The 25,969-nt window shown below is 43.6% G+C and overlaps 1 protein-coding gene across 2 annotated transcripts; it reads left to right on the plus strand.

Moving 5' to 3' along the window:
• The first annotated feature begins 395 nt into the window (after positions 1-395).
• On the plus strand, positions 396-24,331 carry LOC109918487 (speedy protein 1-A-like). 2 transcript variants are annotated; one of them, XM_048619772.1, is made up of 8 exons: positions 396-514; positions 4,992-5,240; positions 10,273-10,331; positions 11,932-12,017; positions 15,221-15,392; positions 16,762-17,044; positions 17,413-17,582; positions 23,965-24,331. In XM_048619772.1, exons 2-8 carry the CDS (start codon positions 5,021-5,023, stop codon positions 24,067-24,069), a joined length of 1,095 nt encoding a protein of 364 aa, XP_048475729.1. In that variant the 5' UTR covers positions 396-514; positions 4,992-5,020; the 3' UTR covers positions 24,070-24,331. The 2 variants fall into 2 exon arrangements, with proteins under 2 accessions (XP_048475729.1, XP_020374012.1); XM_020518423.2 differs by lacking the exon at positions 17,413-17,582.
• The last annotated feature ends 1,638 nt before the right edge of the window (positions 24,332-25,969 follow it).

Raw genomic sequence — 25,969 nt, forward strand, 5'->3', positions numbered from 1 at the left:
CCAATCAGGAGCCAGGACCTCCCGTCTCCGATCTAAACCAATGGGATACCGCGTCGTGTGACGCGAGTGGGGAGGGCGCAAAGTGAATCCTCGAAGGACGATTTTGAAACATATTAATTTTTAGGGAACAAAAATTATGATATGACGAAATAGAGAAATCTTTGGAGGGTTAGGATTTTAACTTTCCTTCTGTAATGTGTTGCTGTGGAAGCAGAAGACGGCGGGTGCGGGGCGGGTCACGCGGCGGTTGCCATGGTTGCTGCGCGGAGGGGCGTGGGTGGACCGCTGGTCGCCATGGTCACCGTGCAGCAGGGTAGTCGGCGGGGGTGGAGGGCCCCTGGTTGCCATGGTTACCCGGCGGGGCCGGCCCGGCGGTTGTCAGGCCGAGGGGGCGTGGCCATCAGGTTGGTGGGCGATCATTGGTGGCGACGCGCTGACCTCAGCGCGGCGGCAACCTATGAAAAGCCGCTTGGCGTGCCGGGAGCTGGTAGGTGTGGCACGTGCTTCAGTCCAGGTGAGAGGAGAATGATGGCAATATGGTGGTGGGAAATGGGCATCAGATGTTGTGCTGAGGCAGAGAAAGGATCAAATGTGTTGGGGTGGGGTGTCGGTGAGCAAGTGATGAGATTGGGGTTGGACGCTGGAAAGCTGAGGAGGACTGATTTTATTGTCACATGAAGGCTGGGTATGGGGTGGTAGGTCGGAGAGTGAGGGTGGGCCTAAAACAAGACATCTGGCTGAAGGGATCAAGTAGAAAGTGGGGAAGGAAGAGGTAGGTTGAAGAAGCAGGCCGGGTATGTTAGTGGGGTGTGCTGGGAAGGGAAGGTTTTGAGGTAGGACATTGAGGTATTGAGTGAGCAAGATGTGGGGCTGGATGGGGATAAGTAGGACAATCTGTTAATGCTAGGATTGAGCTGTTTTCTCTTGTTAGCTTGCTCCTCCATTCCATGTGATTGTGCCTGGTTGTTTGACTCAGTGCCCTGTTCTTCAATCCTTTGATCCTTTTTCTTTTAAGCACTATAACTCTCTCTTTCTTAAAAAAAAAAAAAAATTCATTGTTTTGGCCTTAATCACTGCTTCTGGCAGAGAATGTCATTGGTTTGCCACTGCCTGGGTGAAGATGTTTCTCCTCATCTTGGTTTTAAATGACTTGCCCTATATCCTTAGACTGTGGCCCCCTGGTTTTGAATTCCCTGGTCAATAGGAGCATCCTTCAAGACATGGAGGAGAGTGAGATGCAGGGAGAGTGAAGGATGATGTTAAGAGCTGAGGGGGAAGCATGGGTTATGTGGGATGGAAGGTAGGATAAATGGAGTGGGAGGCCTAGGATGTTAGGGGGCTGGTGGAGTGAATGAGAGGCAGGGCTTATAGTTGTTGAGTGGGAAGGGAAGATTGTGATCCCTCTGAAATGCCTACAAGAACTAGTAATCTGAGGACCTCAGGCTAATGTTGCAATGTGAAGTTTAAATTCCACCATAGCAGCTTGCAGTAGTCCAAGAAAGTAGCTCACTACCATTGACTCAAATGCTGGCTGAGACAGTGATGTCTGTATCATGTGAATAAATAGTTTTAAGAAAGCTGGTGGATTTTCAATGTGAATTGAATGCTACCTAAAAGGGGAAAGATGAGCAGTTTTCTTAAATATGTAGTACTTGGAAATATGTTTTCTGGTTTGAAATTTTGAGGTATTCATGATGTGTTGGACCAAAATGTGTCATTCACAAGTTTTTTTTTCTTGTTTCTTCCCTGTCCCTGGGTAATCCCAGTAGTTGTGGCAAGTCTTTTTATACATGACTGTAAAGATACATCTGTTTCAGTGCCTTCTGAAATAGCAAATTTATCTGCTGTCCTTGCTTACAAGAGTCTCCAGACTTACAATAATGGGGCTACCTCCTGAAACCCAAGCCACTCAGCCTGATGGCAATTGCAGATGGGGCCACCAATGCTAGTTTTGACAATGACGTCCACCTCAAAGAGGGTGGCCAAAAGCATCTAGAAGTTGGGGTTAACAAAGTGTGGAGCTGGAGGAAGATGAGTCATGACCTGAAATTTCAGCTTTTGTGTTCCTCTGCCTGGCTTGCTGTGTTCCTCCATCTCCACACTTTGTTATCTCTGACTCCAGCATCTGCAGTTGTTGCTATCTCAGAAGTTGAGTCTTTTTTTAGCATGCAACATCACTTATTTAGGTTTTTTATTCACTTGTGGGATGTGGGTTTTGCTAGCTGGGCCAGCATTTCTTGCCCATCCCTAGTTGCCCTCGAAGGTGGTGGTGAGCTGCCTTCTTGAGCCGCTGCAGTCCTCCAGCTGTGTTGACCCACAATGCTATTAGGGAGGATTTTCACCCAGTGACAGTGAAGGAATGGTGATATATTTCCAAGTTAGGATGGTGAGGAACTTGGGGGGTGGTGGTGTTCCCATATATCTGCTCCCATTCTAGATGGAAGTGGTCGTAGGTTTGGCAGGTGCAGTCTGAGGATCTTTGGTGAATTTCTGTAGTGCATCTTGTAGACGGTACACACTGCTGCTACTGAGCATCGTGGATGTAGTGCCAATCGAGTGGGCTGCTTTGGTCATGAGACTCTTCCTTACAGGGGTGAGTCATTACCTTTTGAGGAAAAGAGTTTGAATGAAAGTAAAGCCTTTCTCTACTTTTAAGTCAGAAGTAGATTTTTGATTAACTGGGGGCTAAAATGCACTGGTGTGTTTCAGTGCGGAAAGGAGGCCACAATTGGGATCATTGAGCTTGCTGAATGGTTGAGCAGACTTGAGAGGCTGAGTGGCCTCCTACTCTTTGATACGTAGAGAAAGGAGTGAGTGCAAAAGAAGGTGCCCACAGTAAGCATAAGAGTGGGATTTGTGATGGTTAGACTATCGTGTTGTCTTAGTTCTGTCTCCTCCCTCCCAAATGGCACCCTGAGGTGGATGATGTCAGCTGCCTCAGGGGCTTGGAATATACTCTAAACAGGCATGTTTTCTTTAAAATTGGGCAGTCTTTCTTTTGTCTCTCTAAGATCTTCATTTGAAGAGCTGGTGCAAACATGATGGGCTGAAAGGTTTCTCTGTGTGATGTAACTGTTCTGCATCTTAGTTTGAGTATCCTTTTACTAAGCATTTGTATAAAGGAAAAATGAGCTTTATCCTTCAATTAATTTTGTTTTGCCTTAATGCATTGAGATCAGCCTGATGCACACGTTAAGATATCAGACGGAGGGAAATGGTTTTTCGGGTTACTGGTTTGATCTGGTGTTCTTAAGAATGTGCTGTAACTGTAGAAAGTTGCCTGTTCCAAACTGGCTTTAGAAAGCTGTGTTTATTTGCCCTGCAGATCGTCATGGGGTACTAATCTTGTCTATTGGCCTTGAGATGTTGCTTTTTTTTTTGGAAGTTCTTCCATAAGTGGTATCCTTCAGGCATGTTGCTCATTCAGTGTAAGTGTGAGCTGGTAGTGAGTGTCACTATGCTATACCATGCCTCTGGGTGTGCCCTTCCTTACACAATGAAAATGTTTTTTCCATCCTGTGCCCCACTGTAGAGAGTGTCCAACTGTCTTCTCACTGTCATCTCTAATGACAGACGTGTTGTTGAATCTGGGGTCTTGCTGGCTAGTGGTGTTTAGGTGGTGTAGAATTCAGTAGAGCCACAAAACCCTACTAAAAAGTTAAGGGAAGAATTTCTTCAGTAAATGTGAAATGACGTTGCTATAGGAACAGCAGGTGCTGGAGGGACTTGGCTAGGTCTTGCAGTAATTGAAGAGAAACAGAATTAAAGTTTCAAATTGAATGTGATTCCTTTTTAGAACTGAAATTGTGTTGCTCTTATTCCATTTGTGATGCATTTGGCTGCAGCTGTTGCAGGATGAAAAACTAGACTAGTTAATACCTTCACTTTTTTCTACTATGGAAACTGTACAACGTGGCTTAATGCTGTAGACCTGACCTTAGAATGATGTGAATGATAATGTATATAGTCTCATAGGAATCAATTGATACCAATATTAACTGATTTTGCCAACAAAAATTCATGTTTACCATTCACTTGCTGCTGAAGCCAAATTCTTTTCTGGTGTAAATCTACAAATAACAGTTGTACAGGACAAAAACAGACCCTTGGTCCAACTCATCCATGCCAACCAGAAACCCTGCATTAATCTAGTCTCATTTGGCCCTCTAAACTCTTCCTATTCATGTCCCCATCCAGATGCCTTTTAAATATTTTAATTGTGTCAGTGTCCACCACTTCCTCTGGCAGCTCATTCCATACATGCACCACCCTCTGTGTGGTGGGGGTGGGGGCGGGGGGTGGGCGGCGGGGGGTCGGGGAGTTGCCCCTCAGGTCTCTTTCAAGTCTTCCCCCTCTCTCCTTAAACCTTGCCCTCCACCTATGGATTCCCTACCCTGGGGAAAAAAGACCTTGTCTATTTACCCTATCCATGCCCCTCATGATGTTATAAACCCCAAAAGATCACCTCTCAGCCTGGGGTTTGGGGTGGGGGTGTGAAAAGCCCCAGCCTATTCAGCCTCTCGTCAAAGCTCAAACCCTCCAAGCCTAGCAACATCCTTGCAAATCTTGTTTGCACTCTTTCAAGTTCAACAACATCTTTCCTATAGCAAGGAGACAAGAATTGAATGCAGTAGTCCATCTTCAAAATAATGTGCTAGTCTAGGATTCTATCAATAGTTGACTTAATAGTTCTTAGCTCCTTCTTGCACTACTGGGTTAAAGTTGGTTGGAACAGCCCCTGAGCTGGCAAATCCTTACTAGTGAGGTGACAGGAAAGCATTGAATTTGACCTCTGAACTATTATTTGTGCAGAAGTTGAACCAGTCTTAGAATAATTTCCAAGACAAAATTTAAAAATGTTAAGTCTGACTTGCTGGAGAATTGAGCAATGACTGTCATGCATGTATTTTTCTGTACAAGAAGAAATGTGGAGATTTCCTTGGACCTGCTAATTGGTCTGTGATCTTATTCCTCTTTTTTTTATATTGCAGACCACCCCTAATTGCCCTCACTTACCATCATGAGGCACAACCAGACCCGCGCTCAGAATCCCTCTTCGGTCACCGTTCAGGTGAAGCCAGGGGTTTCAAAATTGTCACATCAGAGCAGGGATTTGGTTGTTCGGAAGCCTAGGCTACACGAGAGGGGTGAAGGGGAATCCAGCAAGATGTCAAAGGTCTCCAAGGAGGTTCCGTTTGTCATACAGCACCAGGAGTTGGAAGCCTTTCTTAAACTCCTCGGTATGTCTGTGACTTAATTTTATTCGTCTAGATTGAGCATGTTCTAATGTTTTATATTTCACCTTTCATACTCCACAGCTATAATGGACATGTAACTGTCAAATGGATAGACATCATATTGAAGTGAACTAAGTGGAGATTGGAGCTGGTCATTCAGTATTTGAATAGGGAATATGGAAACCTGCCAGAATATTGCAATAGAGAACTAATTAACTTTCCCAGTTAGTTGGGTGTTAAAGGGGTTCTGTCTAATATTTCAGCTTAGAATTTGAGCTAGCTTTTAATAAAGGTTTACGTTGTCCCACAATGACTCCTTAACCCTGGGACATCCGAGTGCTTTCTAGGCAAAAGGTATTGCCTTTGTTGTAATGTAGGACATACTGCACAATGAGGTTCTACAAAACCACAATCCGATAATCCTTAGAATTCCTATAGTGTGGAAGCAGGCCATTCACCCCTTGGGAGTCCACACCAACCCTCAGTGTATCCCCCCTAGACCCAACCTCATACCCTATCCCTATGACTCCACTTTACATGGCCAATCCACATAACCTGCATATCTTTGAACTGTGGGAGGAAACTGGGCCACCCAGAGGAAACCCCACACAGACTCTGGGAGAACATGTAAACTCTACGCAACCAGTCACTAAGGCCGGAATTGAACCTGGGTCCCTGGCACTGAGACACCAGTGCTAACCTCTGAGCCACCGTGCTGACTAAATAGTGACCAGGTGTCTCCTCCCATGATGATGCTAGGGGATACATGTTCTGCCCAGGAAACTAGGGAGAACACCCTGCCTGCTCTAAATATTAGTTTTAGGACCTCATAGAACATAGACTTCCTACAGTGTAGAAGCAGGCCACTTGGCACATCAAGTCCACACTGACCCTCCAAACAGTATCCCACCCAGACCTAACTCCACATTTCCCCATGGCTAATTCACCTAACTTTCTCATCTTTAGACATCTGGGGAAACCCACACAGACATGGGGCAAATGGCAACAGTCTGGCAGAGTTTGCAGAAGGTGGGATTGAACCTGCCTCCCTAGCACTGAGGCACCTGCCAAAATACTATTTAATATCACCTCTCAGTGCTGCCCTGGTGTTTGAGACAAATTTTCTTCTGCTGAGACTCTGGACTGGAACTTGTACCCACAGCTTCTGAGACAGAAGTGAGTGTCACCCAAAAATTGATGAGAATTTAAAACCACTTGACCTGGACATAGTAGTAAAGAAGAGGAGGCTAAACTAGGAGTGTTGACTGTGCAAGGGTGAAAATATACAGGCGTCAGCCATTTCTCACCAAGACCAAATGAACTACAACAATCCAAGGAGCAGTCTACTGTTACCTTCTCAGAGCAATTAGGAATGGGTAATGCATACTACATTCACATTAGGGGAGTGGAAAAAGTTAGAAATGACAGCCACAGAACCTTGAAGATATCTTGACTTGTATAGTGTTTTGAATGAAAGCAATTTTCTCTCCAATATTGCATCAATCTTCTAACTTATTCTGGTGGGATGCATGCAGTCATGTAGATATGGTATGATTAAGAATGAAAATACTTTTCTTGCTGCCTGTGATTCTGTGGCATGTTGAAATAACCCTGAGAACAGCTGCTAGTTCAGTATGGTACAGTACTGATGGGATAAAGTTGCTCCGTGAACTGCACAAAATAAACATTCAGCAAGAGCAGTTAATTTTAGAACTGCAGTCACATAGTTCACTAGCTGCCATTCTTTTCAGCGACTATCCTTGAGCAGCAATGAGTTGAAGTCCTGTTTTGAATCATTGATTTCTGAAGGATTAACATTGATCAGCATCGAGCAACTCACACTTGTTTTTTCTACAATATGCCCTGAGGCACTTCATTGTGGTGTTCTTAAGCAAAATATGATAAAGATGCTTGAGGATATACTTTGGACACTATGGGAGATTAGCCCTTTTTAAAAAAGATACCCTTTTTAAGACAGATGGAGGGAAGTCCATTACGGCAGCTCAGAAGCTGAAGACCAATAGTGGAGTGAAGCAAACAGGGCATACCAGAACTCCAAATTTCAAGTGCACAAACTTTAACAGTTCTATAATTGGGGATGGGAAGGGAAAGGTCACTGAAGGAGTGAAAACCTGAGAGGTTAAAATTCAAAACTTGGGTACAGTTTGAGTATAAACGGTGTCCCATTCAGGATGGAGATGTTGGAGGAATCACTTAGAGTCTCGTCATTCAGCAAAGAAATGGACCGTTTAGTCCAACTTGACCACATTGACCAAGTTTTCCAAACTAATCTAGTCACACTTGCCAGTATTTGGCTCATATCCCTCTAAACATTCACTAACCACCTATCCAAATGTCTTAAATATGTAACTGTAACTGTACCTGCATCTGCCACTACTTCTGACAGTCTATTCCACACAAACCACCCTCACCTGCAGCTGTAGATGAAATGGATATCTGATTGGGACCTCGTAATTTCTTTAACTTCCTAGAGTGACCAGGGATACGCTTGATCAGGTTCTGGAGATTTATTCACCTTTACTTTTTAAGACCTCCAGCATTAGCCCCCTGCCTTGTAATGTAAATTATTTTCAAGACATCAATATTCACATCCCTAAGTTTCCTAGCTTCTATATCTTTCTCCACAGTAAAAACTGATGTGAAATATTTGTTCAATATCTCTCCCATCTCCTGTGATTCTACACATGGACAAGCTCATTGATCTCTAAGGGGCCCTATTCTCTCCATAGTTGCTCTCTTGCTGTAAATGTACTTGTGGAATCTCTGGATTCTCCTTAATCTTTGTATGCCAAGGCTATCTCATCCCCTTTTTGTCCCCTTGATTTTCCTCCAGAATGCCCCTACACTACTTGTATTCGAGCAATTTACTTGATCCAGTTGTCAACACTTAATATGACTCCTTATTCTTGACCAGAGCCCCAATCTTTATTGGGGTCATTGGCTTGTAGAATTATCTTCAGGTGAGCAGTGGGAGCTGGATCTTTGGATGTATCCTAGACTGAATTAGGCAGTCTTTTGATCAAGGATTCATGGGCAGGGAAAGGTGGTCATGTTGGAAAGTTGAATTGAGGCCACAATCTGATCAGCCAGAGCTTTACTAAAAAAAACAAAGCAGCCTCAAGGGGCTGAAGACCCACTCCTAGTTGTTCTGTTCTTACCTGTTTGACCAAGGTGATTGCCAGATTTAACCCTATTCCGAAGGATGACTGCACTCTACTCTCCCTGTAATGCATTGGTAGTAGTCTAGACTTGTTAAAATGCCAAGTCAGGATTAAAAATCTCCACCTTTTGAGGTCAACTGAGTCTTGCTGCTACTCGGAGCAGTACTTCTGGTGGCTGCAAATGCATCTGCTCCTGATCATCAATGTTGAACTCGTGAAAGGGTAATATGTCCACCTAATTCTTCACAAATCTGTCCTGCCCCAGATCATTGCATTTCTAAAAGATCTATTTGGTGATTCTGTCTCTGTTCTGAACCCTCCTTTGTTCCATTGTGAATAAGACCTTTGTTAGACAAAATACCTAACTGCTTTGAAAACCATGATCTTCATTTGATTCTGAAAGAATAGAGAAATCCAGAAAAGCTGGTTTATTTCCCAGATAACAGAGTCTTGTGTTCTGTCATTTTTATATTAACTCACTTCAAACATTGTGGACCATCAATCTATCTTTGAAATTTAGAAATTGTTTCCCCCTCACCCCTGCATCCTACTTTCATTTCTTTTCATGGATTTGACATTTTTTCTAAAACTTTGTTTGAGGGTTTGGTTTCACTGAAGATGTTGGAGATCTCTCTAAGTGGGCATCTATTGCCTGTGCCCATTTCATCAACATAATGATGGCCTTGCTTCCTTGTTCACTGGTGCTCCATGCTATGTAATTAAAGAAGATATAGTGGTGATATTGGGATGCAGTGTGATGTAGGTCCCACTGCACAGTCCAGAGAAACTCGAATGTTCCTGTTGTTCTGACTATGTTTATTCTTCACCTGGAAGGAAACTGGTCACTTATCTGGCGACTGTCGAATCTTGTGTATGGATTGTCAAGTTTGCGTATGTTGCAAATGTAGGTGTTGTAACATTATAATGTACTCCAGTATGGTTCACACAGTTTGAGATGTACTGATTAAAATGCTAATATGTATTTTATATGAAAATATTTGAGCAGGAGTTATCACCTTGGGTCTGCTTTCTTTATTGACCAAGATCATGAGCTGGTCTGATATTAGTCTCTTTCCACTTTTCCTGTTCCCTGGAGTCCCTGACTGTTTGTTTGCAAATGTATCCACTCCAATATTTGTATACATTAAAAGACTCTGCTCTCTGTGGTGGAGAATTCCACATGACTGGAATGATTTCAGGTGGCTGGGTGAGGATGCTCCCTTTTGGACTCCTGCGGTCATGAGCAAGAGTTTGTAGTCCTGAGTCTGCTACAACTCCAAACCACCAGAGGGCACCTTAGTGCTGCATTCAAATACTGCCTTGAAATACTGAGGGAGGGTGAGGGCTGGTTAGAAGTGGGAGATTAGAGCTAAACCTTACCTTTGAAACCTCCAGTTAAATGTTGGGTGGGGATAAAGTGTGGGCAAAAATGCATGTTCAACTTGGCTCCACATGAGTGTTTCTTAATGGTTATTATTGCCCTCAAGGGGGCAAAAGTGTGTCTATGGGTAGTTCTGCTAAATGTAGAGCTAAACTTCAAAGGACGACCCCCTCTTCAATTTTTCTACTGAAGAAAACCATTGGCACCCCTTACCCATCTCAGTGAGGTTTGATTAAAAATGGTGATGGGAATAGCCTACAAAAGTTCAAGGGCAGTCATGTTTGGTCTCTTTTTTGTTTTTTTTGCTGCCTTAAGTCCAGCAGTGACCTTTTTTAAATGACTGACTGTATGCAACTTGCTGTGAGGACCCTGCTGTATTCACTATGAAACTAGAACATAAACTGTCCAATGTTTTGCTATGTATCTGTACTCGGTAGCTTGCTATGTTTGGTCTGAATTTTGTTTCTTGCAGATGATGAGGTGATTCAGGATTTCCTCTGGATGGACAGTTGCTGCCGAATTGCAGATAAGGTACTGGGGAGTGGCAATTGTGCATGCTGCTGGTATGCTGGGCTTGAAAGTGAGCAGTTCAAACGTTCAGGCAGTCCTGAAACTAAAACTATTACACCCTGGGGCAACTGTCTGCAGAGTTTGCACATTGTGTGGGTTTCCTCCCACAGCCCAAAGATGTGCAGGTTAGATGGTTCGGCTATGCTGAATTGCTCAGTGTCCAAGGATGTGCATGCTACTCTAGTAGCCATGGGAAATGCAGGGTTACGTGGATAGGATATGGGGTTTGGTCTGGGTGGGATGCTGTTCAGAAGTTTTTGGTGTGGACTTCATGGGCCCAATGGCCTGCTTCCACATTTGAGGATTTTGTGTACCCTGCAGGCATCTGAGCAGTATCGGATGGTCAGCATCCCACCCTGCCCTGCTCCGCAACACCCCCCCCCACCAAAAAAAAGTCTCACGCGGTGTGTTTGGTTCAGAAATATTAAGTTTCAATTCCATGGTTTAATGAGTTCTCACACTTTTTTTTTATCTGCCTGAATTAAGTCCCAAGGCTTTGATTTTAAATTTTCAGCAATCTATATTCTAGAGTATTTGAATATCCAATGTGCTGGCACTTCAGAGCTACAGGTGTTGTGGGAAGTGATGCCATTTTAGTGTGGTCTTAGGAGTGACAACAGCCTGTTGGTATCACTGTGCAGATAGTCACTTGCTTTGACAGACCGGCTGTCATTCTGATCCTCGTCTAACCATGTATCCTTGGCCTTCAGTCACTATTTAGTGACGACTTTGGCATCTGCCTGTACAGTCAGTTTTTAAAAAGAAAAAAAAAAATGCTGGCAGTCAGGCAGCATCCATAGAGAGAACAAGGTAACATTTTGCATCTAGATGACTCTTCAGAACTGACTTGCAATATTGGCTTGCTCTCTGTCCATGAATGCTGCCTGACCTGTGAGCTCCAGCATTTTTTGCGTTCTTTTCTATTAAGATTCCAGCATCTGCAGTAATTTGCTCCTGCTATGCAATTTGCCTGTCTACTGGCAGCATCCTCAACCTAAACCAGTCATTCCACATTCTAGCAACTGTTCAGTAATATGTGCAGCTATCCCTCTCTTATTACAAGGCACTGACTATACAATTGAGTCAGTGAATGTTTCTTAATGACCTGACTGATATCAGAATGTTGCACAGTGCCTTGACTAATTGGGTGGTGAGCTGAGTTTACGTTCCAGATTTTCTCTTGGCCTTTCAACTTTATATCTTAAAATAGCGATTCAAAGCATTCTGTGAAATGGGGGCACAAAGTCCACCTGCAACATACTGGTGTTTACCAGTTTAGTTTCACAACACTACACTGACCCTATCCTTGGTTTAGGAGCAGGTTCCAAGAGTGTTGTTAATGGACTTTTTCTATCGTGGGAGGCTTACAAACCTGACTTGTTCTGTTTTCACTCCTTGAGTCTTGTGAGACAGTACACTACACAGGAGTGGGATCACACCAAGGTTATTTGTAGTGTCCCAGCTGCAGAACTAAGTTGGCTAATCTAAGATTCTGCAATACATGTTTGATTCCAGTAAGTCTCATTCACTTATTGTATCTGAACTCCCAATTCTCTTTCAGTATTTATTGGCCATGGTCCTGACTTACTTCAAACGTGCAGAGCTTCACACAAGTCAGTACTCCAGAATGAACTTCTTCTTGGCACTGTAAGTACTCATGTCTTAATTGTGGCAATCAGTGTCTTGTAGGATTGGGTTGTTTGCTTGTTGTCTAGTCCAATGGTCAAAATCTATTTTTACCTTTGGTTTGCACCTGCAAGACAGTTGTGACTCCAAGTCTTGCTTTTATAGTCATACAGCACAGAAACAGACTCTTCAGTCCAACTAGTCCATGCTAATCAAGTTTCCAAAACTTGACTAGTCAGCTTGCCTGTGTTTGGCTGTATCCTTCTAAACCTTTGCTATCATTGTACCTATCCTGATGTCTTTCAAATCTCTAACCGTACATGCATCTATCACTTCCTGTCAGCTGATTCCACATACAAACCACCCTCTGTATGAAAAGTTGCCCCTCACCTTTTTTAAATGTTTCTCCTCTCACCTTAAAAATATGCCCCCAGTTTTGAACTCCCTACCCTCATCAAAAGGCCTTTGCTATTCACTTCGTAAATGCCCCTTATGATTTTATAAATCTCTCATGTCGCCCCTCGACCTTTTTGGCGTGTAGGGGGAGGGTGTAGGTGAAGTCCCAGCCTCTCCTATAACAAACCATCTAGTCCTGGTAAATCTTTCCTGAACCCTTCCAATTTTAATAATATGCTGCCTATGGCAGAGTCCCCAGAATTGGGGACAAAGAGGCCTTGCCAACGTCCTGTACAACCTCAACATGATACCCCAACTCTCTACTGAAAGATCTGCGCAGTGAAAGCAAATGTGCTAAACTCCTTAACCACTATCTACCTGTGATGGAACTTTCAATGATCTGTGTACCTGTACCCTGAAACTCTGTTCAGCAACACTACCCAGGCCTTAACATTAATTGTAGAAGTCCTGCCCTTATTTGTTTTACCAAAATGCAACACCTCTCATTTGTCCAAATTAAAGTCCATCTGCCACTCCTCAGCCCATTGACCCAATTGATCAAGATCTCTTTGTAATCGTAGATAACTTTGTGGAGGTGTGACAGCCCATTTGACAACCAAGAAGTGCTCTGAAAGATTGATTTCAAATAAACCTGTTGGACTATAAGCTATCGTGTGATTTCCAACTTCGATAACCTTCTGCACTGTCCACTATACCACCAATTTTGGTGTCATCCACAAACTTAGTAATTATGCTTCATAAATTCTCATCCCAATTCATTTGTCTAAATGACTAACAGTTGACCCAGCACCAATACCTGCAGGATACCATTGGTCACAGGCCTTCAGTCTGAAAAACAACCCTTCCCACTACAGTCTGCCTCTTGCTGTCAAGCCAATTTTGTATCCAATTGGCAAGGTCTCCCTGAAGCCCATGTGACCTAACTTTACTAATTAGTCTACTACGTGAAACCTTGACAAAGGCTTTATTAAAGTCAATGTAGACAATGTCTACCACTCTGCCCTCCTGTCTTTTTCATAACTTTCTCAAAAAAAATCTATCTAGTGAGATGATTTCTGATGCACAAAGCTGATTATTATCCCTAATCGGTCCTTGCCTCTCCAAATGCATAGAAATCCTATTTTCAATCTCCTCCAACAACTTAATCACCACTGATGTCCAACTCACTGGTCTATAGTTCCCAGGCTTTGCCTTGCAGCCTTTTGTAAATAAGGCACAACATTAACCACCCTCCAGTCCTTCCGCACCTCACCAATGGTTATTCATGATACAAATATCTCTGCTGGGGGCCTTGCAGTTTCTTCCCTAGCTTCCCACAATGTCCCAGGATACACTTGATCAGATCCTAGAGATTCATCCACCGTTTTCTTTTCTGAAACGTCCAACACCACCTCTTGTAATTGTAGACTGTTTTCAAGATAACAATATTTATTTCCCTGAGTTCACTAGCTTCCAGGTCTTTCTCCACAAACTGATGTGAAATACCTTGGTACCTCTCTCCCAGTGCCTGTGGTTCCATATGTAATGACCTCGTTGATCTTTAAGGGGCCCAATTCTGTCCCTAGTTGATCTTTTGCTTAGAATTTGCTAGAATCCCTACTGGTGGAAACAGGCAATTTGGCCCAAGTCCACACCAACCTTCTGAATAGCATCTCGTGCAAGCTTATCCACCTACCCTATCCCTGTATTTCCCATGGCTAGCCCACCTAACCTACACATCCTAGAACACTGGGCAGTTTAGCATGACCAATCCATCTAACGTCATATCTTTGGACTGTGGGAGGAAACCGGAGCACCCAATGAAAAAAAACAGGTGTGGAGAGTGTGCAAACTCAACAGTGGCCCGAGGGTGGAATCAAACCCAGGTTCCTGGTCCTGAGGCAGCAGTGCTAACCACTGAGCCACCCTGTTCTTAATGTACTTGTAGAATCTCTTTTGGATTGTCCTTTAGCCTTGACAGGACCTTATCTTGCATCTCTTATTTGCTGTCCTGATTTTCCCCTCAAGAATGCTCCTACACCTTGTTATTATTCAAGATATTTCCTATGATCCCATTTGTCTATGCTTAACATATGTCTCCTTATTCTTGACCAGAGTCTCAATATCTTTATTCAGCCATCTGAGTACAACAGCACCTTGATCCATTGGGCCAATGGGCCAAGGAGTGGCAAATGGAGCTTAATTTAGATAAATGGGATGTTGCATTTTGGTAAGGCAAAGCAGAACAGGACATGTACAGTTAATGGTAGGGCCCTGGGGAGTGTTGCTGAACAGAGACCTAGGGGTGCAGGTGCATAGTTCCTTGAGTTAATGGAAAACTGGGTTAGATAGACTACTAAAGCCGTGGTATCGTCATAATAGATTCTCCTGCTCCCCTATGCCTGTACACCAGGGTTGGCTCCAAGTGTTGATTGGCTCAGCAGCCAATCTTTAAAGTGGAGATGGGGGAAAGAGGCACTAAGTTGTCTCCAGTTTACCCAAAATTGCCATTTGCGACCATCGATGTGAAAAGGCGTGGATTTTGTTATTGCAGTTAACCTGAGCATTGAAATCAGTCTTTTCAGTTGGGGGACAGGAGGAAGAGAATCATGCAAACTCTATAGGAAAACAGCAAAACAAAATTTGCATGACTCTGGGAGGTCCCAGTTCCTGCCCTAGATCGCTGTTTTGTGGAATAGGCAAAATGGCTCCCTCCAATATAATTCTGAGACTAATAACATCTGAATTGATTTATTTTCAAGCAATCTGAATTCTTTATGGGGTTAACTGGTGGCAGGTCTTTATAATCACTTTTTTTGGTCTTGCAGGTACCTGGCAAATGACATGGAGGAGGATGAAGAACAGTACAAGTATGAGATATTTCCGTGGGCATTGGGTGACAACTGGAGGAAGCTTGTGCCGAATTTCCTCAAATTACGGCTGGACCTGTGGGCTCAGATGAATTACAAGGCGGCTGTCAGCAGGCGATGCTGTGAGGAGGTGATATGCTGGACTTGATGTAACTTCAGGGTAACATTACTGCTTTTCTGCGCATCTTGCTGGTATCTGCTTGATCCTGTTGAATTTGGATGAAGTGTGGGCCTCTCCAGTCTTCTCTGCCATTCAATATGATCATAGCTGATCCAATTGGAGCCTCAACTCCATGTCCCTGCCTATCCCCTAAAAATGCTGACTCCCTTGTTAGCCAGGAATCTTATACTCTGCCAAAAATTACGTCAAAGCAGAAGTGGTAGTGTCTGTACATCTAAGCCAGGAGACCTGGGTTCAACTCCTGCCTGCTCTGGACATATGACATCTGAGACCAGTTGATATAGAAAATAACTCTACCTCTGCCTTACAAAAATTCAGTGACCCGCTGCTTCTGCTGTCTGGTGTGGAAAATAACTTCCTTAAGACTGTAACTGAGGAAGGGGGAGAATTCTTCCTTGCTGCCTCCTTGTTTTTAGCTCCTGATTTTTCTTTCAAACTATTGCCTAATCCAGGTTGTCATAAATAGCTACGATTGCTAGTTGGAAAAATGTAAGTGGATTGATACAGTTGGTTTTGGGCATATTTTTAGCTCTGGGTGAGTGAGTTACTTTGAAGCCATGAATGTTATTCTCAACAGTTCCTGCGGGGTTCTGGTCTCGGCTCAGTATTTACTGCTACCCAATTTGTGGGCTAGCCTGGTCTGCAAGCTGACATTTTCTGTTAAGCTGAGCCAGGTAGCTTAGTGGTTAACACTGCTACCTCTCAGCACCAGGAACCTGGGTTTGATTCCAGCCTTGGGTCTCTGTGCAAACTCCATTCTCCCTGTGTCTGCATGGGATTCCTCCCTGGTGTTCTGGTTTCCTCCTGCAGTCCGAAGCTGTGCAGCTTAGATGGCCATGCTGAATTGCCATTGTGACCAGGGATGTGCAGGCTGGGTGGGATAACCTTGGGAAATGCAAGTGTGGGTTATGGAGTGGGTCTGGGTGGATTCTCTTTGGGGGGTTGGTGTGGACTTGATGGGCTGAATGGCCTGCTTCCATTCTAAGGATTTAATGAAACTATACACTGAAGGCCTGGCTGCCTGGTAAGCAGTCTATAAAAGATTCTGTGCTGCTGCGTTTCAGGGATTCTCTTCAGTTTTGAACTAAGGGCTTCGAGTTGCAGCCCACTGCAGTACGCTTGTTGGGAAGTGGGTCTGCACTTGCTTGACTGAGCTGCAAGACTCAATGTCCAAGGCAGAGGGTGGAAAGGAGGGACCACTGCAGTTAAGCAAAATTTGAATTATTGCTCGCTTCACTTTCTGGCATTGAGTTTTTGTGTGCTGTCCATCATTTTGTTTACTTGCTGTGACTTTACTGCCTTTTGTTTTTCAATCAAGGTGATTGCTACTATCCCTTGCCACTATATATGGCACAGAGACCGCCCAGCTCACCACAGCGGTGCAATCAGAAGCTACCTGCAGAAAGAAACAGTACCTTACCCACAGGGGCCCAGTGGAACACCACCCTACTGCACCCTCTGCAATCGCTACCGGTGCTACTTGGACCTTGATTCGGATTCCTCATCCTCCTCCCCAGAAAACACTGTCTTGTTGGATGGCGATTGGCCCCAAGATCTGTTGATACTGTCTCCATCTGTACTGATAGACCATGGAATAGAAGGTATGGCCCCACTGAGCTTGGTTTAGTACAGGGGTCTAATGGGTTTTTGAGATGGAAGAAGGTAGGCTTTGATTGCTGGGCCAGCATTTAATGTCCATCCTTAGTTGCCTTTGTGAAGATGAACTGCTGCCTTGATCCACTGCAGTCCTTGGGGTAGGGAGAGACAGTGCTGTTAGGGATGGAGTTCCAGGATTTTGATCCTGCAACATTGAAAAAGTATACCTGGATATTTTCTTGGATTAGTGGGAGTCTGAGGAGAGCTTGCAGGGTGTGATGTTCCCATGTATCTGCTGCCCATGTCCTTCTAGATGATAGAGGTCATGGGTTTGGAAACTATTGATTTAAGGAGTATTGGTGATTTTCTGCAGTGTGTCTTATGATATACACTGGGCTTCGATGGTGGGAGAGTGAACGTGGTGCGCAAGTGTTCTGTTTTGCATGGATGGTGTCAAGCTTCTCATCCAGGCAAGGAGGGAGCATTCCGTCACGTTCTGACCTAAACCTGGTAAATAGTGGACAGACCTTTGGGAGTCGAGAGGTGAGTTAATTTCTCAAATTCCTCACCATTTGTAGTTAGTATTTGAATGGCTGGTCAATATTAACCCCCAGGAAATTGGTGGGATTCAGCAGTGGTGATGCCATTGAATGTAAAGTGGTTATGATCAGATTCTCTTGGAGATGGTGGTTGCCTGCCTCTTTATGGCAATCAAACTAGCTTGCCGATCCAAGACTAGATATGTCCATGTCTTGCTCCATTTGGGTATGGACTGTTTCAGTATCTGAGGAGTCACAAATGGTGCTGAACATTGTACAGCCATCAGTAAACATAGCCATTTTTGACTTGTGGCTTTCCTGCCATTTGAAACAGCTGAAGATATTTGAGCCCAAGACACTCCTATTGAGCACTCTTGCAGAGATGTCACAGTCAAACAGACCCTTTGGTACAACTCATCTATGCTGACCAAATTCCCTAAACCAAACTAGTCCCCTTTGCCTGCATTTGGCCCATTTCCCTCCACTTTCCTATTTGTGTACCTGTCCAAATGTCTTAAATGTTGTAACAGCATCTGCGTCTACCACTTCCTCTGGCAGTTCATTCCACATACAAACTACACTCTGTGGAAAAAGTTGCCTCTGGGTCCTGTTTCAAAATTTTTCTCTTCTCTGCTTAAACTTGTGCCCTCTGGTTTTGAAGTCCCCTACTCTAGGGAAAGGACCTTTTAGCTATTCATCTTAGTTATGTTCCTCATGATTTTATAAAATGTTAAGGTAACCATTGATCTCCTAGACTGCAATGAAAAATATCCCGGCATATCCAGCCTGTCCTGGCAACTCCAGTCCCAGTAACATCCTTCCAAGTTGGGGCTCATGACTGTTGCCAAAAAAAACTGTCTTTTATGTTTTGAGTCTAAACAATAGAGTTTTCCTCCTGATTGTCACAACCCTATTTTTGATCTGGTCCTTTGTTGCCATAGTCAAATGCAACCTTTATGTCCTGGTGAGTTCTGTTCAGCTTTTTTTGTCGACGTTTGAACCAAGGTTATAACAAAGTCAGGCAGAACTCCAACTAGGTGTCGGTGAACCTCGTATTGCCAAGCACAGTTGATGGCCTCTTCTATCACCTTTATGAATGCCCACAAGTCTAACCTAAAACAATAATTGCTTGGGCTGGACTTGATCTGCATATACAGGACGTACCTGGACAATTATAAACGCCAGTATTGTAGCTGTACTAGAATAGCTTAACCTGGGGAGCAGCACGTTCTGGAGCACAAACTTTCAGTATTATCCAGTATCTTCAGCTGTTTCTTGATATCCTGTAGTGTGAATGGAATTGGCTGAAGATTGGCATCTGTGATGCTGGAAACCTCTGTAGGAGGCTGATTTAATATTGACACTTACTTCACTTTAGTCTTTTACATTGATGTATTGGACTTTCTTCCTTGAGGATGGGGACGTTTGAGGAGACACCACCTCCAGGGAGCTGTTTCGTGGCTGGATGTGACTGCTGAGCTTTAACTTGCTCACGTAGGCCTTCACTCTCTTTGCTTGTGTGCCAAACAGTATAAACAGCAAATCTGTATAGTGACACCACACTTTTTTTTAGTATACCTAGTGTGGTTCTTTGCATGCCCTCTGCACTCTTCTTTGAACCAGATTTGATCACTCTTTGAGCTTGATGGTAATGGTAGACTGGGGGGATACTCGATTGGAGTATAGATCTGTTACTGCTGATGCCCAGTCAAGTTGGTTGATTTTTGTTTGAAATCTATCCCATTCAAAATGATAGAGGGTATCGTCTATCAGGTTAGATGGTACTATGTGGATGCTCCCTTGGCCAGGCAAACTTGGACATGAGATTTCAAAGTCTAGGGGCAATGTTGACAATTCCTTCCTGACAGTGTACAGTAATGTACTGCCACCTCTGCTGGATCTGTCCTTCTGATGGGCCAGGACATAACCAGGAATGGTGTTGTCTGGGACATGCTCATGGAATTGGACCTTTTATAGCACATATCCTGCTATTGCTTGCCTGCTGAGGTGGTGCTCCAGCTTTGGCACTAGCCCCAGATCTTAGTAAAGAGGACTTTTCAGGGTCAATAGGCATGTTAACAGCTGTTTTGAGGCAGGCAGTGTAGGATTTTTTTGGGTTTGTTGTATCAAGCCACTTTAAAAATCTTCTGCCTTGGCCACTTCAGAGGGTAGTTAGGAGTCAATTCTGGGGGCATATAGGCCAGGCTAAGTAAGGATGGTAGATTCCCTGCCCTGAAGGACATAAGTGAACTTTTGGTAATGGTTTCATTGTCATTGTTAGACTTCAATTGTTTTTTTTTAAATAAAACCAATTCCACCATCTGCCACAGTGGGATTGGAACCCAGTTCCAGAGCATTACCCGAGTCTCTGGATAACTAAAAGACAACCAGAAAGTGCTGGAGAAACTCAGCAGGTCTGGTAGCATCCATAGAGCAAAGCAAAGTTAACATTGAGTCTAGTGACTGTTGTCAGAACAGACTTCTAGGGAAGGGTTGTTGGACTCTTAGTTAAGGAGATAGCAAGAAGTGCAGATGCCAGGTTCAGAGTCTATATAGTGTGGAGCTGGAGGAACACAGCAGATCAAGGAGCAGGAGAGTTGATGTTTTGGGCCTGGACCCTTCTTCCAGCCTGAAATGTCAACTCTCCTGCTGCCTGACCTCTAGCTCCATGCTGTATTGACTCTTAGTTAACTCTGCTTCTCTTTCTCTAAAGATGCTGCCAGACCTCCTGAATTTCTCCAGCACTTGCTGGAAATCTGAAACATATCCCACATTCTGCAATTCTGTTTATCTCTGGTTATGAATCCTGCAATAAGACTACCCTAATCCACTAACTGTTAATCCGTGTTAGCTAAAGCTCCCCTCATTGACTACAGCTGGGTTTTCCTTTTATCAACTGCTTGTCATCCAATCTCCAACTACACATGCCTGTCTTCTCCCTTGACTATCACACTTTTCTAACATTTGCCTTGTAAAGACTTCATGTATTCACTTTTTTTAAAGGGATGGTGATGTTAGACTTTGATCCCCTAATACTGTTTGTTTTTAGGTTACTGACTTTTTAGATTTTTTTACATTTTACTTTACCTTTGAAAGCTTTTGGAAGTTTCTTATCCTATTTGTAGGACAACGATCCTGCTGTGTCATTTTTCCAGAAAATGTCACTGGGAACAGAGATGACTACTGCAAAAACTAATTGTAAGATCAGTACCAAGAATGTGAATTTTCCAGCATTCTTGTGGGGAACCACTTCTGTGCTTTACAAAGTACAAAGGATGCAACAGCCATGATTTAAAGGGGGAAGAAGAGAAATAAGAACCTAAATTTGTGGTTTCAATTGAATAGCTTTTTCAACATGCTTTTGCAGGCGGGGAAGGGGATGATTTCAGGAGTGAATTCTGAAGAGCAGGTGCATAATGGCTAAAATAAAAAAGCCAGCTTATTGTCTGCATCCAATGTAGCACTCTGAACACGTTTGCTTGACAGTGGCATTTCAGTAATTTTTTTTTGGTCCCCATACAGTTTCATGAGATTCAAGTAGCATTCGTGGACTGAGTTGATGGTTGAGCATTTGTTTCTGTGCTGAATGTTGCTGTTTTGGGTAGCTTTTGGAAGAGGGGTGACTCTTGTGATAACATGTCATCACTTCAGCATTGTCTTGGCACTGTAGGATTCTGAAGTAGATCTGGAATCCTGTGTGAAAGGAAAGATCTTAAGTGGGAATTCAAGTTTTAGATTAGCCATTCCAGTGCACACTAGCAGACTTGTAACAATATGCAATAAGTGATCTCTCTCTTCCCATCCCCACACCACACTTCAGTTTGTATGGAATATTTCAGCGATTGACAGTTATGTTCAGTTGGCAATTGTCAAAAGGTCAAATGTTTGAATTCCTAGTCCATTTTGACTTTAGACTCCAGCAATGAGCATGATGTATTCAGGTCTCTACCATCCATATGTGACATGGACCCATGCAACGTGGACTGGTCTCTAACAATAAATGTCAGCAGGTCTCCAAGCTTCTTTGAAAGGGATTCATTTTTCAATGTGGACATTGTTGACAAGGCAACATTGATTGATTGTCCATCCGTAGTTGCATTGAAACTGCAGTTTCAAGCTGCCTTTAATTAGCAAGCTATTTGTTTCACTAAATAGCTTGCTGGTCATTTGCAGTACTTTGTAGTATAAACTCAAAGTAGTCTGTTCTTTGGTTTCTGCTTCACATAGCTGTACGAAATTAGGTAAGAGGTTTCCTGCATGAATATGTCCTTCAATCCTTCATTTTACTTATTCCTGTAAATGCATCTAACTTCCTTAACACTTGTTTTAATCACTGATTTTAAATTTGTCTTGAATTGTTCATTGCACTTATTAGTGACTTATTTATGACTGAGGTTTTTCCAACACCACTACTTTATGCCTAGACTATCAAATGCTTCCATATGATAAATTTGCGTCAACTTTATCTCTCAACAGGTGTGGCCTCTTCTCTACAGTCTTCACTTGTAGTGAAACCCCTTTCTCTACTGATGCCATTCTATATTTCATGTCCTGCTGTTTGTGGACAGAAGGTCAAGTCCAACACAGCCATTTAATGCTCCATTATGTCCACCCTATCATCATTGTAATGGAAGGAGTTCTTGCCAACACTTACAAGGTGTACTTACTTAATAACCTGCTTACTGAGCTAAACTCGTGAGGTGAGGGTGCCTGCACTTGACATCCAATGCAGTGTTTGACTACTGTGGCACCAAGAAGTCTGAGCAAAACTGGAATCCTTGGGAATTTGGGTGGGTGGCCAGGAGGAGGAACCAAAACTCTCCACTAGTTGGAGTCACCCTAGCACCAAGGAAGTCTCAGTCCAATGACCGGCTGCAGGAAATCCTCAGGGTTGATACTTATTTTTAGTCAACATGATCAGGTGTTATGACACTGCGCATGGTAAATGAGCCCATGCCTTCTGGCTCAGGTAGAAAGCTATCACTACCACAACAGCCAAATATTTGCAGGAAGAAAAACTACTACCCCTACTTAAAGAACAAGAAACAGGAAATACCCATCTTCTGTCAGTCTGAGTCAGAGTTATACAGCATAGAAACAGACTCTAGCAAATATCAACCATAACCCACTGCCATCAGATTGGTTAATATCCTAAGTCCAACTGTCTTCAGCTGCATCATCACTGACTTTCTCTCTCTGTAAGGTTGTAAGTGAAAGGGTTCAGAAAAGATTTACAAAGCTGTTGCCATGTTGAGGGTTTGAGCTATAGGTAGAAGCTGACTAAATAGGCCGGGCTCCTTTTCTCTCCTGCATCAGGCTGAGGGGTGGCCTTTTAGAGGTTTATAACATAGTGAGGGGCATGGAAAGAGTGAATAGCCAAAGTCTTTGCCCCAGGGGAGGGGGAGTCCAAAACTAGAGGGCATAGTTTTAAGGTGACAGAGGGCAAGATTTAAAAGGGACCTGAGGAGCAACTTGTTCATGCAGGTGAGTGGTGTGTATGGAATGAGCTGATAGAGGTGGGTACAATTACAACATTTAATAGGCATCTGGATGGGTACATGAAGAGGAAGGTTTGAGGTGGCAAGGTGGCTCAGTAGTTAGCACTGGTAGACAAACAGGCTGGAAGAACGCAGCAAGCCAGGCAGCATCTGGAGGAAGAGTTGTCAACTGACGGGTAATACCTTGGATTCCAGCATCTGCAGTTTTTTTCCTTTAACAGTGGCTAGCACTACTGCCTCACCATGCCAGGTGGATAGGCCATGCTAGAGTCTGTTTCTATGCTGTATAACTCTGACTCTGAGACTAACAGAAGATGGGTATTTCCTGTTTCTTGTTGTTTAGTAGTTTTCCTTCCTGCAAATATTTGGGATGGCCAAGTGGCTCCATGGTTAACACTGCCTCAGAGCCAGGGACCCAGGTTCAATTCCACCCTCTGGTGATTATCTCTGTCTGTCCGTCCAAAGATGTGCTGGTTAGGGTGGATTAGCCATGCTAAACTGCCCATAGTGTCCAGGAACGTGCAGGCTGGGTGGATTGGCCATATGAGATGCAAGGCTACAGGGTTAGGATAGGGTGTGGGTCTGGGTGGGATGCTCTTCAGAGTCTGTGTGACTCAATGGAATGGCCTGCTCTGCCACAAGGGATTCTGATTAATTTGTTTTTCAAAGCCATTGATTTTGGTTTCTAAATGATCTGCCTGGACCTCGGTTGAATTGTATGATATCCAATGCTGTTAGAACATGGCTCTTTGTATGCTTTCAAGATAAGGCTTCAGCCATGCTTTGTATGCTGACCTTTTTATACCAGAGGAAGTTGGCCATCTCTCTGTTTTGGAGAGGGTGCACAAGGACATTGTTACAGTGTTACATTGACTTGTTTCTGTTTAGTCCTACAGGAAGCTTTGGTCAGTACCACACCTGACGGACAAGATTACAGCTGGTGCATGTAGAATGATGACCGGCGTGCCTGTCTACAGCTGGACCCTTTTTTAGGTTTGACACATGCCAGCACTGGAGTTTATTACTTAACCCTGTTGAGCATTTTTATGATCTGATGCACTTTATGATTTTGTTTTTTCCCCCCTGCTGTCTGGCCTTCAGCCCCCTCCCCTTTGAGACTGAGACCAGGAAGGGAGTTGTTAGCAACGGAACTTTAAATGGTTACACTCAAATGTTACAGACATTTGTTTGCAATTGAATGTATATTTATTGCTGTGGAAGTGACTAATGTATAGAATAAATATTGGCAGATGAACATGTGTGTCTGGCATCATTGCCTCCAATTAGTGATCAAAGTAGGATGATCAATTTTTAACAACTGTTTTGTAGAACCTCTGTCTTGAGCTGCAGTCTATATCCTAGGGCTTCAAGTTTTGAGACGAGCTTTTGAACTTCCAGTCACTGGGGAGGACGAGTAGAGAGGGAACATTGTTCAGAGTACAAAGGCCAGATGCCTCACATAACAAAGTCTCAATAGGTGGGACTCTACACACCAGGGTTTAGAAGAGTGAGAGGTGATATCAATGAAACATAGGATTCATAAGGGGCTTGACCAGGTTGAATGCTGAGAGAATGTTCCCCTTATGAAGCCTAAGACCAGAGGGCATTGCCTCAGAATAAAGGGGTACCAATTTAAGACAGATGAGCAATTTCTTGAGGGTTGAGTGTCTTTGCCCCACAGCTCTGGCAAGGAGTTCGAGTCCTTGGGTATATCTAGATTCTTGATCAAATTGGGGCATCATGGGTTATGGGAAATGCAAGAAAGTACATATGAGGACTGGCAGATCAGCCATGAACTTATTGAATGGAGCAGGATGAGGCCAAATGGTTTACCCCATTCTTATTTTATATGGTCTTATGGCCTTGTAACCTAAATTGACTCTAATTTCAGCAAGAACAAATTGTTTAGTCAGTTGTACAGCACAGAAACAGACCTCTCAGTCCAACTTGTCCATGCTGACCAGTTATCTAGTCCCTTTGGCCATATTCCTCTAAACCCTTCCTATGCATATACCCATCCACATGCCTTTTTAAATGTTGTGATTGTACCAGTCTCCTCCTCTTCCTCTGGCAGCTTGTTCCATACACAACCCTGTGTTTAAAAAGCTACCCCCAGGACCATTTTTTTTTTTTAAATCTCTTTCCTCTCTCCCTAAGCCTATGCCCGCTAGTTTTGAACACCCATACACTGGGGGAAAAAGACCTTGGCTATTCATTCCATCCAGACCCCTCATGATCTTAAACACCTATGAAGACACCCATGTGCCTCCTATGCTCTTGGTGGGGAAGCAAAGAAGCCCCAGCCTGTTCAGCTTTTGTCTCGAACTCAAACCCTCCAATCCTCAACATCCTCATTAATCTTTCTGCACCCTCAGGTTTAACAACATCCTCCCTATAGAAAGGTGACCAGAATTGAATGCAGTATTCAAATGTGGCCTCACCAATGTCCTGTATAGCCACGACATGACCTCCCAGCTCCTATACTCAAGGCACTGACCAATAAAGGCAAGCATACCAAACACCACTTCACTACCCTGTCTGTCTGTGATCCACTTTCAAGGAACTATGCACCTGCAACCCAAGATCTTTGTTTGGCAACACTCCCCAGGACCTTACCATTTAAGTGTACAAGTACTGCCCTGGTTTTGCATAACCAAAATGCAGCACTTTATTTGTCTAATTTAGCTCATCTGTCACTCCTCAGTCCCTTGACCCATTTGGTCAATGACCTGTTATACTCAGATCATCTTTACTGTCCACTACACCAATTTTGTCACCTGCAAACTTCCTAACCATGTGAGTTATCCCCTCCAAGTCGAAGAGCAATTGATAGTTATGATTCACCATTGGTTGGTAACCAGATGACAGGATGGAAGTTCAGCAAAAGAGGTGG

Source organism: Rhincodon typus, chromosome 43 (genome assembly GCF_021869965.1).
Source record: "Rhincodon typus isolate 14 chromosome 43, sRhiTyp1.1, whole genome shotgun sequence".
NCBI lineage: Eukaryota > Metazoa > Chordata > Chondrichthyes > Orectolobiformes > Rhincodontidae > Rhincodon > Rhincodon typus.